A 14,309-nucleotide genomic window follows, 5' to 3' on the forward strand; every position below is an offset into this window, starting at 1 on the left:
GACAACTGAAGTTGTCCTTCGTCCAACCGGCCCGGACAAAAACAAGCTTGAATCAGGAAAGAATTGTAATGAGACGTGTGCTTCACTCTGCTGAGGCGAATGCGAAGCAGCTGATGAGCGAAGCCTGCGCACGTCCGTCTCTGCCATGCTTTGATTGGACTCAAATACAAATGAATCGGTTAGGAGGGACGAGAGCGGATTGGCTGCCAATGACAATTCACTTACCACAACGCTGATCAGTGTGTGTGTGTGTCAGTGTGTGTGTGTGTGTGTGTGTGTGTCAGTGTGTGTGTGTGTGTGTGTGTGTGTGTGTGTGTGTGTCAGTGTGTGTGTGTGTCAGTGTGTGTGTGTGTGTGTGTGTGTGTGTGTCTGTCTGTCTGCTTTTCTTGGTCCACTTCAGCAGAGCATGAAACGATGTTTGAGTTTGTGTTTTGCTCCATGTTCATCAAATCCGTTTATGCACACAAACACACGTACAAACACACGCATGTGGCGTGTGTGTGTGTGTGTGTGTGTGTGTGTGTGTGTGTGTGTGTGTGTGTAAAGGAAGTTTCCAAATGCTCCGGTCAGGCTCTTCTTGTTCCTCATTAGTATTCAGGTGCTGCTGTTGTTGCTGGAGGCGTGTAACTGTTTGATTCTGTACATGTTGTTGATTGGCTGCGCTCATGAGTGTGTTTCTGGTGTAATCCAGGTTTTTGCACTGCACCTTTCAGAAGCAACAAGTTTTCACCTTTGGGTAAATCAAGAGGTAGAAAACAAGAAGAAACACAAAAACAATCAAAAAGCAGAGATGAGTTCAACGTGTGAGGACGACATCATCAACCCCAAGGTGACATGGAATGCTGATTTTGACTGGCAGTGCTTTAGGCACTTGGTTCTTGTTTTATTCCAAATCAAAGTGTTTGTGGACTAAGAAGACGTGGATTACGCCAGACGATCGCTGGGCCAGTTTGTAAATGGATGTCACTGTTACTAGCAGCCAGTCTCTGTTAGCTTCCAGCTAGATGTATGTGGCTGGCTCCGTCTGCATTGTGGAGCCACAAAGACGATGAGCAACATGTTCATCAGCAGCCGTTCTCCCTCAGACTGCCCTGAGACTTCAGGCGGAGGTTGTGGCCGTGCTCCCAGAGCTGATTATGGGGAGACATTTTCCTGGTTCACAAAGCACTGGGCTGGATTGGAGGCTGTGACTCCATGGCCTTCAGTACGGGAGGATGAATAATCAAGTTTGTCTGAATCCACAGAGAGAGGCAAGTTTACATTGATGCTCTCTTTTACTTTCGTAATGTTGATTTATTTGGACAACTTGTTCAGTGAGTCTACAACTGCGAACTGAACCTCAGAGTTTATTCATTCTGATTTGTCAGCAGTGAATTTACTATGTAATGCACCTTATTGCTCTGACAATGAATCATGTTTACCAGTGAGAGACGGATGAAGAGGTGGAGGGAGGAGGCAGAGGCCTGTGGAGAGAGAGATAGAGAGAGGTAGGGCTGTAATGGAGGAGATATTGATTTTCTATAGAGGCTCTTTAATCAGAAGCTGCACCAACACTCCACAAAGGAGAGTGCGTGTGCATGTGTTTGTGTGTGTGTGTGTGTGTGTGTGTGTGTGTGTGTGTGTGTGTGTGTGTGTGTGTGTTTGTTTGTTTGCTTGCTTGCAGGTATGCAGGACAGCGCCCATTCAGATTGTACTCCATCTTTTTCTTTATGGACATGTCCAGTGTGTGTGTGTGTGTGTGTGTGTGTGTGTGTGTGTGTGTGTGTGTGTGTGTGTGTGTGTGTGTTTGTGTGTGTGTGTGTGTGTGTGTGTGTGAGAGAGTTTCTCCCTCTTATGTGTTTCAGTTTGCTTGCTTGTTTGTGTGTGTGTGTGTGGAGGGGGGGGGGGGCAGGCAGCGGATAGATAGATGAGGCTGCCCAGTAGATGGATGAGTGGAACAACCAGTCGTTCATCATCTGAAGAACAAGGAAGGAAGGAAACACTGTGATGGAGAAGAGGAGGGGTGGAGTTGTGGATGGTGGAGAAAAGTAAAGAGTACGGACGATGGGACGGGAAGATGGCGAAATGACTTGAAATCCCATAACAAATGAAAAGGAAAAGATAGATGGAAGAGTAAGAAGTAACTAAGAGAAAAGGAAGGAAAAAACAGAATTGAAGAGCAGTGGGGAAGAAAATGGAAAAGAAGAAAGAACAGATGGCGGAGAGGTGGAAAGATGAGAAAAGAGGTTGTGAATGAGAATTGTATGGGTGGGAGGTTGTAAGAGGGAGGAGAAAAGAAAAGGAAACGAGCTGAAAGTTGAGAGCAGGATGATGACAAGCTGAAGAAAGACAGAGAGAGACTGAGAGAAGGTTTCAGAATGGTGTTTGTAAGGAGAAAAGAAAGAAGGTGGAAGAAAATTGGGCAAGACGGCGACGAGAAAAGAAGAAGCAGAGAAGACTGGAGGTCGGAGAGAGAAGGAGAGGAAGAAATGGTTGGAAGGAATAAAGAAGGAGGAGAATAGAGCCAAAGTAGTGATAGTGGTAATGGAAGTAGTAGTAATAAAGCAAGACGTGTCACTTTGACCTTTGTCCATCAAATCTCAAGCCATCCTGACGTGATTCTGAGGATCCGCTGCTCAAACTGGAGGGGAAGCATTCATTCTGGAGGATCTACAAATTCTTTTATTGTTGATTCACTAATTGCCCCCCTCATTAATGCCCACCTGAGATAATGGGCAAGCGATATCGGGGCAGAAAACATTGCAGTATCGACCCGTCCATTGGCTGGAACCAGAGTTCATTAACGCCGTCCGCGAGAGAGACCATCTGTCTCTATTACTGCCTGCTGGCCTGCGTGGCAAAGATTTATTGGCAACCTGTGGAGGCAACGGAGATGGTTAATGTGGCTCTGAGTGGGATGGAGGAGTCAACTGGGATGAAGCCAACGATGAAGAGCGGGCTGTCGGGTGTCCAGGCATCTCCAATCGATCCTCTGAGTCCAACCACAGGATGCGTGACGCTTCTTCATCACCTCGCTTTTAAAGTGATAATTCAGCCGAAATGTGTATTTTCCTTTTCAAGTCCTCACTAAAGGGAGTCAGGAGCTCACAAAGCCTCCTGGATCACTTCTTTGTGACCCCAGAATGCAGAAAGAGCCAGCCACATATATTAGCTTGAAGCTAACGGACACTGACCGCTAAAACCAATGGTCCAAAGATGTCTGTTCATAACTCTCAAGCACATCGTCCCATACAATCCACATCATTATCCCCCCCCCAAAAAAACCCACTTTCATTTAAGCTAAAACAAACACACAACAAACGCATGTTTATGAGCGCCGGCACGTCGGTGCACCTGAATGCACCAGCTGGCAGTAGCTTGCTTTGATCTTCAGTCGAAGGGTTGTTGGATTACGGATCCTGATCTTTATCCTAACCCTAACCACTGGATTAGTGAGACCTGGATTATACCGGACGACGACCTCGAGAGTTTGAAATCAGATGTGCGGACAGTTTTGCTATATTAGCCGTCAGTTTCTGTAGCTTCAAGCTAAACGTACGTGGCTGGCTCTTTCTGCATCTGAAGTCTCAGAGAGATGATACAGGAGCTCAAAACACTCATTTGGCAGTACTTTTAAGACTGAACACACACATTGGAGGAAGGACTGCTGGAACTTATGCAGCAAAAATTGATTTTCATGTTCTTGTGTGGCAGCTGATGGCGCTGATGTGGTGTCCTGGGTGGGTTTGTGTGGTTTGGTGGTTCGCTCTCATTTTAGAAAGCAAGCCGCTTTAACGTTATTACTTTATGACATCAAAGCATGTCAGGACTTATCATGTGATGAAAGGCTCTATTGTACCTGTTGTGGTGCTGGAGGGGCGGCACGGCTCAGAGGTCGTGCGCCCATCCAGCAACCAAAAGGTCGCTGGTTCGATCCCCACTTCCCCCGGTGACCATGTCCAAGTGTCCTTGAGCAAGATACTGAACCCCTGATTGCTCCTGATGGCCCTGCGACGGACTGGAGACCCATTCAGGGTGAACCCCACCTCTCACACAACGTCAGCTGAGACAGGCTCCACCCCCATGACCCTTAATGAGTAAGCAGGATAGGAAATGAATGGATGGATGGAGCGATGAATGGATGGATGGATGGATAGATGATGAATGGATTGATGAATGGTTGGACGAATGAATGAATGAATGTATGTATGTTACTGGGTTCATGTTACTGGGTTCATGTTCCTGCGATCATGTTACTGGGATCATGTTACTGGGTTCATGTTACTGGGTTCATGTTACTGCGATCATGTTACTGGGTTCATGTTACTGGGTTCATGTTCCTGCGATCATGTTACTGGGATCATGTTACTGGGTTCATGTTACTGGGATCATGTTACTGGGATCATGTTACTGGGTTCATGTTACTGGGATCATGTTACTGCGATCATGTTACTGGGTTCATGTTACTGGGATCATGTTACTGGGTTCATGTTACTGTGATCATGTTACTGGGTTCATGTTCCTGCGATCATGTTCCTGGGTTCATGTTCCTGCGATCATCTTACTGGGATCATGTTACTGGGTTCATGTTACTGGGTTCATGTTCCTGCGATCATGTTACTGGGTTCATGTTACTGGGATCATGTTACTGGGTTCCTGCGATCATGTTTCTGCGATCATGTTACTGCGATCATGTTACTGCGATCATGTTACTGGGTTCATGTTACTGGGTTCATGTTACTGGGTTCATGTTCCTGCGATCATGATACTGGGTTCATGTTACTGGGATCATGTTACTGGGATCATGTTACTGGGTTCATGTTCCTGCGATCATGTTACTGGGTTCATGTTACTGGGATCATGTTACTGGGTTCATGTTACTGGGTTCATGTTCCTGCGATCATGTTCCTGGGTTCATGTTCCTGCGATCATCTTACTGGGATCATGTTACTGGGTTCATGTGACTGGGTTCATGTTCCTGCGATCATGTTACTGGGTTCATGTTACTGGGATCATCTTACTGGGTTCATGTTACTGGGATCATGTTACTGGGTTCCTGCGATCATGTTTCTGCGATCATGTTACTGCGATCATGTTACTGCGATCATGTGACTGGGTTCATGTTCGTGGGTTCGTGTTAGTGGGTTCACGTTCCTGCGATCATGTTACTGGGATCATGTTACTGGGTTCATGTCACTGGGTTCATGTTCCTGCGATCATGTTACTGGGTTCATGTTCCTGGGTTCATGTTACTGGGATCATGTTACTGGGTTCATGTTACTGGGTTCATGTTCCTGCGATCATGTTACTGGGTTCATGTTACTGGGATCATGTTACTGGGTTCATGTTCCTGCGATCATGCTACTGGGTTCATGTTACTGGGATCATGTTACTGGGTTCATGTTACTGGGATCATGTTACTGGGTTCATGTTACTGGGTTCATGTTCCTACGATCATGTTACTGGGATCATGCTACTGGGTTCATGTTACTGGGATCGTGTTACTGGGTTCATGTTACTGGGTTCATGTTACTGCGATCATGTTACTGGGTTCATGTTACTGGGATCATGTTACTGGGATCATGTTACTGGGTTCATGTTACTGGGTTCATGTTCCTGCAATCATGTTACTGGGTTCATGTTTCTGGGATCATGTTACTGGTTTCATGTTCCTGCGATCATGCTACTGGGTTCATGTTACTGGGTTCATGTTACTGGGTTCATGTTCCTGCGATCATGTTACTGGGTTCATGTTACTGGGTTCATGTTACTGGGATCATGTTACTGCGATCATGTTCCTGCAATCATGTTACTGCGATCATGTTACTGGGTTCATGTGTACGTGTGTGTTTAGTGTGTAAGGGCTGTACACACACAGACACACACACACACACACACACATGTTTGAAACAACAAAGGGGGACAAGTGAGTAATTACCAGCCTGAAGGTGAAATATTCCACATGACACCTGAACAGCAAACAAATCAGCCTGCACGAGGAGGCTTGTTGCACCACAGCTGACCTCAGGTCTGTGGTTTTATCACCACAGAACACATGGACTGCTCTCTCTCTCTCGCCCTCTTTCTCTCTCCCTCTCTCTCTTTTGCTCCGGATTTGAAGCGAAGTGCTGCACGCAAACGCTGCCACGGTTTCGATTGCACTCCGTTAAAATGCTGAGAATGTTTGCATGTTGACGGTTTTCCCTTGAGAACCGCACTGAAGGAACATGTTCTGACCCGGTTCTACACCGGATGATACACTGGGACATTAGCAGCACTAGCTGCCATTGTGGGTGTGGCCAGTGTGTTTAAAATCCCATTGGTTCCATCAGGATGATATTTGGCGCCCCTGTCAGACTTCTCCTACATCAGAGGTAAATGAATTTCCTGGTGGTGACATGGAGCGCTTTTGTTGTCTTCAGTACTCCTTCACCGTTGATCTCCGGTCATTTTCAGATGCTTCCCTTTTTTTCTAGTCTCATCCACACTCATCATCAGGTCAGGTCACTGCAGTGGAAAATCAGACTTTCTTTTCATTGCAAACCTCTGAGGGTGCGGAGCTGAAGCTGCGGTCATGTGACCCATCAGCGCGTCGGTGCTGTTGTCTGTGAGATTATTGACTGTTAGCTCAAAATGAGTCCCTCCACCACAGTAACACCACCTGCTGTTGCAAGCACAGTTGGTGGAAATGAATCTAATCCTAAAGTAGCAGCTGTCTCGTCTTGTCTGTTTATTAGTATGAAGTGTTTCTCCCCGCCATCTCCCCGGTGCTGGAATGACCTTGCCTGACTGAGGGCGGAGTCACGCTTTGTCTTCCAGGCTGAAAACTCAACTTCTGATGATGTACTTCACACTATCGCCTCCTGCTGAGCCACACTTGGTTTCCTCTCACTGCTCTCCAGACCAACATATTCTCATCAGTTCCTCAAATACTGACACCGCTTGCTGGTTGCTATGCTACGCTACCTTCGGCGCACAGGGACGTGTTGCACATGGATGAAAACGCACACTTTGTCTTGCAGGTCAAAGAGCTAGCAGTGACCACAGAGCAGAGCAGAGGTAGCACATCGCCACTCTCAGGTCAACTCAAACTGATGCCCTGAAAGATAAACAGAATAAAAGTAGAGGGCACATGGCGATTACTCTCCTCCGTCAAGGTGAGCCAAACCCCATGTGGTGATGAGCGGACCCTCGCCCCCACACACACACACACACCCTCGCATGTCAGTGTGTGAGGGAGGTGAAACCTGGTCATATCTGGAGTTTCCATGAAGGTGCAGACTGATGCAGCACTGTGGTGCAGATATCACTTCCTGCCTCCACTGGGCGGCGCTAGAGAACACGTTTCCTCTAAACGATGTTGCTGTACATCAGCTCATTTAGAATGAGGGCTTGATATATGATTGACAGGCTTTCCCACTTGTTTTGCAGGTTTACTGTGTTTGCATGTCTTTTTCCAGACTGTAAATATGGCGGAAACAGATATCAGTACCGGCAAAGATCGGCTGTCGGCGAAATCAGTGGAGGAACCATCAGCTTATCAGATACGGTCAAAAAATGCAAAATCAGGTGTCACCAATTTCAGAGAAGGTGACTCGCCATCTTGGGCTCGGTCTTGGGTCCCCACGAGGACTAGCCTGCACACACACACACACGCACACACACTAAAACGTGGAGCATTAACTGCATTAATGGTTGCAATCAGTGATGAATGAATGTTGAATTGGATCAATTTGTGTCGCTCACACATTCCCAGATGCATGAGTCAGTCATGGATCAGCGTCATGTCTGTGGGCGATGTCGTACTCGTCCACTAAGCCAACCGAGTGCGTGAAAGTTTACTTTTTTAGTTTTGTTTCAGTTTGTAAGAGTAAAACCATTCCAAGATCCAGTTTTCAGTTTGTACCGCACCTTTGTTGTGACCTGTATTCCCTCTGCTGTTTACTACGTGTGTAACCCACTTTTTCCATTGATGAAAGTACACTTGCTCAGTGACAATAGATGTTGTCAATGTGATTAAACGTGTCACAATGAATCAAATGCTGATCATAATTTTTTCAAAGCAACTGAAAAATGACAACATCTGCCGGCAGGCTGGTTCACTAAAAGTGTTGTGTAATTTCTATTTAAGGCTTAACTTAATTTACATAATTAATTTATGTTACATAAACTCTCAGTATAAGCCAGGGATATTTTTAGCTGTATCTGAGATAAGACTATAAAAAGCAAACTAGGAGCATACGCTCTTATTTCCCGTCCACCAGGAGTGAGCTGGTGCTCAGTTTTGAACGCACATCTGCGGATGACAGCTGTCACTTTCAGACTTATTCGTCATCTTTTATTCCTTTCAGGTCGCTGTCTCGCTCTCACTCCATCCGTCTGTCATTGGCGTCCTTCACCGATCTGTCCGGCATGTCGCTGAAGGTCCAGACCAGTAATGTGACCAACAAGACAGACCCAAAATCCATCAACTCCCGGGTGTTTATCGGCAACCTGAACACGGCAGTGGTGAAGAAGTCAGACGTGGAGAGCATATTCTCCAAGTATGGCCGAGTGCTGGGCTGCTCCGTACACAAAGGCTATGCCTTTGTCCAGTACGCCAGCGAGAGGCACGCCAGGGGGGCCGTGATCGGGGAGAACGGCAGGCTGTTGGCTGGACAGACGCTCGGTAAGTCAAGGTCACTGTAGCGTGAATTCCACTGCTTCTTAAATCGTGAGTATAAAAGAATGTGATGGCTTGAGTTGTTGCGGTAACCGGCGGTGGGCCTACTCACACCGCCGCCTCCGTACCGGGCCAGAGCACGTTTGCCCCGTGAAGGCTGCTTGGAGTGATCAGTGTGGCCTCGGCATGGTTGGAGGAGGTGGGTTTGATTTTTCTCCTCTTGTCTCTCCTCCTAAGTTTCCTCCGTCTTGCCAAGTTTACAACTTTGGTTTTTAGATTTACTGATTAAATGTTCCCTGATATTTGCTGATGTTATCAGGCACATGGAAGCGTTTATAAAACCTGACGGCAGCTTGTTTAATCTTTAAGGTAAATAGTTTCTGTGCCGTGTCTCTAAATGGGGAGGCACACTGATGGTATGTGCTGCGGGGGGCCATGGTAGACCTGGAGGAGCCACAGGGAACTACCAAAGCTCCCTGAGGGGAGGCTGATGTGAGGACCATCATAACGATGTCCCAGGTGGGGATGAGGTCTGCGCTGTTGTGGCTGCTGTGTGTGTCAGCAGCTGCGTGCGTCCGGTGGTGTTGATGCATCTTACTGTGGCAACATTTCACCGTTTAAATAGCAGGAAGAAACCCTGTGTGTTGATTGTGGACCTGCTTGGTGGACGTTCTAGAAATTTTCCAACGTTGCACCTGGCATCAACACCTCTGGATATCAACACACCCATGGATGGGCACCAGTGTGGTGTCACCGCACAACCGCACCATAGCATCAGGTCGGCTCTTATTCCACCTTTAGCAGAAGCAATGTCTTGATTATAATATTTAAATCAATTAGGTTCACATTTGTTTATCAAGAACCTGGTTTACAGGACTGAGGGCCCAGACAAATCAGTGCCAACAGAACAGACTGTGTCCTGCTGCTGGATTTGGTTTTTGGCAGAATCTTTCATTACTGAAGGTTGTGCGGGAGGACCGCTGCACCGCCTGGCCAGGTCGGCGTCAATGCTGGATGAATCGACCAGTCACACCCTGATGAAACAGATTTCCATACATTTCAGTGTATGAAGAATTCCCCCTCTATTTGCAGAGCCTTCAGCCTCTCTGACCTTGATCACAGGACTGATGGCGTAAATGTCTTCCATCATGCAGTTGCAAAGCATCCTCCTTAGTATTTAAAATGTGATTAATGAACCAGCCTTGCACGCTCAAGCCTTGAGAATCGTGGCTAACCTGAGTACCATCAGAATATTTACACCCTCATTTGTTATTGTGCGTTAGAATATCAGAGGAGGGATGAGAGTTGAGCTGCTCAAGTGTTTTCCTTCATCTTCCCAGCAGAGACGAGCTGCCAGCAAGAGAAGAGCTCCACTTTAGTCCCATCAGTCACAATGGAGGTGTGTGTTTGTGTGTGTGTGTTTGTGTGGAGGTGTGTGTGTGTGGAGGTGTGTCCTAGTCAGCAGGTGTCCCCCCTCTCCTGATGCACTGATCTGTTCTTCTGGTTGCCAGGTTCACACAACTACACTACAGTAACATTTAGTAATAATCTGATTGTTGTTCTGCTCCGTTGTGGGTCCGACAGTATTTGAGGCAGAAGCCTCACATTCTTCTGCTCTTTCTCCTCTTCATTCATTTGCGGCTCAATATAAATGCAAACAAGCACATGTCATTTAAAGGAATGATGATGAAGAATTAATGAAGTTGTTCTTTTGGAAACTGGTGGCCAGTGAACGGATCTGAGAACTGGAGCCGTTGGATCTGTTTGATTCTTGTCTTGCTGTAACCCAGCCGGCTGGAGATTAATGCATGTTTCTTTAGATCGGGCTGTGACATCATGTCTCTGATTCTTGTGATATTTTAAAGATGTTACTTATGTTACGTTGTGTATACATATGACACAAAACTGCTTATTTCCAATGATATTAACTGATTGGAGCTTGTGAGGTTTAAATAACAGATGTCTAGGAATGGAGCCTTGTGGGACTCCACACTTTGATGCACAGCAACCACTTCAGACCACGTGATCTCAATCTGGATAATAGGACTTGAACCAGGACCACGTCAGGGAGACATCAGAGCTGAATTCAAGTCTGTTGAAGACACAACGTAGACCAAAAGATCAAGGTTTTATTCCTCTGGTGACTCACGCTTTTATGGAGTTGTGGAAGTTTCTCGGATTTGACATTGATTCATTGTGTTCTCAATGTTATTCATTTTCATGTGGGTGTAGTTTTGTCTCTACTTCCTAACTGTATGTAAATATGAGGTTAAATCTGATGTCTTGCTTCCCATGGGTACAAAGTTCAGTGCTGAACCCTCCACCTCCCAGCAGCCGGGCTCCGTCCAGGGGGACATTTCTGTGGAACCTGCAGAACCCAATGCTTTGTTGAAGCGCCTTTACTTGTAAACTGCAGTGTTCATCCTGTGAAGTGGAACAGTCGCGTCATCGCATCACGAGCTGGAGCTCAGTGATTCTGAAAAATCTCGAACTGCAACGATCTTGACTGATGTTGCAAATGTCGTTGTTCTCAAATGACATTGATGGGGTTGTTGTTGTTGTTGGGGATCAGAATCAAAGCAAGATGGTCGCTCAAGCCTGAACATCTGCAGTTACACAACGTCACATTTAAAACAGTGTGTTGAGACACAGCTGGCCTTTAACAAATACTGTGCCTTCATTGCAGGTTGTGTGTGTGTGTGTGTGTGTGTGTGTGGCTGCTGTCAGCCTGAGACACACTTACTCCCCCTAGTGGTGAAGGCTCCAAGCTGTAATTTTTAGCCTGAAAATCAACTTTCCCTCTTCATCAGTCCATCATGCCATCCTTCCATCCAGCTGTATTTCATCCTCCCTCCTTCTTCTACCTCTCATCATCTCCTCTTAAAGAGTTGAAATGCCATCATCCAAATGTGTGGCTTTGGAGCGGGTCACTAAAGGCTGCTTCGTGGGCGGCATGGCTCAGGGGTAGAGTGGCCGTCTAGCAACCAAAGGGTCGCTGGTTCGATCCTCGACCCCGGTGACCATGTCGAAGTGTCCTTGAGCAAGATAGTGAACCCATAATTGCTCCTGATGAGTAGGTTGGCGCCTTGCATGGCAGCCTCACCATCAGTGTGTGAGTGTGTGTGAACGGGTGAATGAGACGACACTGTAGAGCGCTTTGAGTGCCGATAAGGTGGAAAAGCACTGAATAAAACGGAGTCCATTTACCATTTGTGTATTCCAACACCAAATATTCAGTTGTACTTTTGAAGGGAGAGTCAAAAGTCTGATGGACACAGGAGGGTGATTGGTTCCTCGTGACCGAGGTTATCGTTATTTAGTGTCTGGTGTGGACGGTGTAAAGTTGGGGGGGGGGGGCATGTCAGGGCTTGGCGCTGGGGGTTTGAGACCCCTACTTTAGAATCTCAGGTAATTATTGTTTAATTTAATGGGTTCTGTGCCCAGCCCAGCAGCAGAACCCACCCAGTCCCTTCAACTCAACCCTCCGTCTTCCCAACAAATGCAGGACTTTTCCTGTCATAAATTGTGTCACAGCGACCTTCGAGTGTTTACTTGTCTGTCTCAATGAAGTGGAAAGCTTCAAATAGTGAAACCAGGATTGTGACTTCCTCTCTGATGGGTAAGGTGTGCTGGTCACTGAAATCTGACTGAGGAGGAGAGATGCTGTGGAGTGGCTCCACAGCCCCCTCTAGTGGAAAAGATAGAGTAGCACACAACCTCAGTGCTGATTTGTTCTCTTGTGTGCTCATGCCCCCCCCCCCCCCCCGTGTCTTCAGTAATCTTTATTTGAGTGATTTACTTCACTAACTAGCTGGTTTATCAACAGTTTCCCTCTTAACTGCCTAACAAAAGAGCATCAAGTATAACTGCCCTCTTTTCTCCTCGTGTTTTGCTCAGATATCAACATGGCGGGAGAGCCGAAGCCAAACAGAGCCCTGAAGCGATCAGCTGCCTCCCTCTACAGGTACTCACTGCTCTCTGTCCCCGGAGGAACTGAGTCACGTCAACGCTGTCATTTACGTTTCCAGGCTAATTCACAGAGCATTAAATCATAGAAATATATTTACCATGAGAACAGCAGCAGGCGTTGACATGGGACTGAAACCTGACAACAGTTCAGTCCCATGTGGACGTCTGATGACACTCAGACCTTCGTAACGAGAGACCTTTTATTATTTGCAGACCAAAGTTATTCAGTGAGTTGTGGTGCAACTCCAGGAAAAACTTGTAATAAAACAATCCTCTGACGTGTGGAGTCTTGAGCCGACGTGACTGAATCGCTCCTGGTGCTTCATGTCCACTCCAGCTGGTACAGACCATCAATCACAACCTGTCTAACTGAACTTGATTCCTCTCTTCCTCCCTTTATTTTTCACTGTCAGATCTTCTTATTCCTCGCTGATGCTGGCGTGCGTAACGCCGCCTGCACCGCCATCCCCTGGTGGCCTCATGTAGCCTCTTCACTCTAAACTAGTGGATGGAAACACACCTAATGCTCATCAATGTGCCGTTCATTTAATATTCACTTGGCATTTGAATGGAGACACAACTTTTGTCCCTGCAAGAGTAACCTGCAATCTCTCAGAGATCCTGGGTCCGGTTTCCCTTGGAGGCCTTGCAGGGGAGGGCGCCACCTGTGATGAAGAGCAGGCTGCTTCTGCTTCCAATTCGGCTGCTGCTGTCTGTCCTTGCGGACCCCAGGATCCTGCTCGGGGTAACGCAAAGTCCTAGATTACCTACTTCACTCATTAAACCCGGAGCAGTCAGCGGGGGGGATTCGACTCCCGTCTTCTCATGTTCCGGGAACATAGAATATCCAGCCCGAGTGATGTTTGCATCTTGGATGAGACTATCCACCCTCTAGCAGCGGGCTGGTGGTCTCTCCCATCTCCCCCTCCTCCCTGGCAGAAGCCCAGCGTTGTTCCCCCGCCAGCGCCAATGCCTGCCTCCCTGGGTGATCTTCCTCTCAGTCCTCACGTGTGCGAGAGCTTTCTGAACCTCTGTAGTACAGCGTCCTTCATCCCTGTGCCTGTTCCCCGTTCACACACTCAACATCTCACCTCCCTCCTTCGACCCCCCAACACCGAACGATACCAAACCAGAGAGGCGGCGCTCAGTCGGCTCCCAGCCAACCTCTCCACAAAGAACTGAAACAACAAGGATGAGAGCGCATGATGCCGTTGAGATTTGGAAATTGTTGCAGTTCGATCCGTCAGCGTGGACAACGACAGCAGGACAGCGCCATTTTTAAGTGTATGAAGTGGATGAAGAAGCGCATCCTCTGGTTGATGATGGAGGAAAATAGAAGATGCAGGGGGGTTTTCCAGCGAAGCACAACACGCATCTGCTCCCACTCACATTTCGGCATAATCTGATTCCTGTTTCTGGTTCAGACTTCGACTGCGTTTGTTGTCAGGAGCTGCCTGTCATGTTTCAGTTCCATTCCCTTCCTAGTTAAACGTGCAGGACTCTGGGCAGCCTGTAAACCCGGGGCAGTGTTTTCTCGCCATGCCGATATGAATGCTCCCGCTGAACACACTGCTCATCCAACCTCTGTAAAGTGGCTCCTGCTCTAACTTGACTTGTTCTCTCGGTAGTGAATCCTAGTTTCTAATGTGCACCTTTTTATGCTTTTCTTCTGCAGCGGTTATGAGTTTGACTACGATTA

At 47.2% G+C, this 14,309-nt stretch overlaps 1 protein-coding gene across 3 annotated transcripts in view; it reads left to right on the plus strand.

The window, feature by feature from the left end:
* raly (RALY heterogeneous nuclear ribonucleoprotein) overlaps window positions 1–14,309 on the plus strand; it is a 64,010-nt gene that overhangs the window by 26,787 nt on the left and 22,914 nt on the right. For all 3 annotated transcript variants that reach the window (XM_086200322.1, XM_086200324.1, XM_086200323.1), the window contains exons 2-4: window positions 8,331–8,647; window positions 12,539–12,605; window positions 14,286–14,309. The exon at window positions 14,286–14,309 is cut by the window's right edge and continues 24 nt beyond it. In XM_086200322.1, the coding sequence (XP_086056448.1) occupies window positions 8,392–8,647; window positions 12,539–12,605; window positions 14,286–14,309 (347 nt within the window). In that variant the 5' untranslated portion in view covers window positions 8,331–8,391. The remainder of the gene's footprint in view (window positions 1–8,330; window positions 8,648–12,538; window positions 12,606–14,285) is intronic.

This window comes from Aulostomus chinensis, chromosome 3, assembly GCF_037954235.1.
Source record: "Aulostomus chinensis isolate RoL2024-O1b breed Wild chromosome 3, RoL_Achi_v1.0, whole genome shotgun sequence".
In the NCBI taxonomy this organism is placed as follows: Eukaryota; Metazoa; Chordata; class Actinopteri; order Syngnathiformes; family Aulostomidae; genus Aulostomus; species Aulostomus chinensis.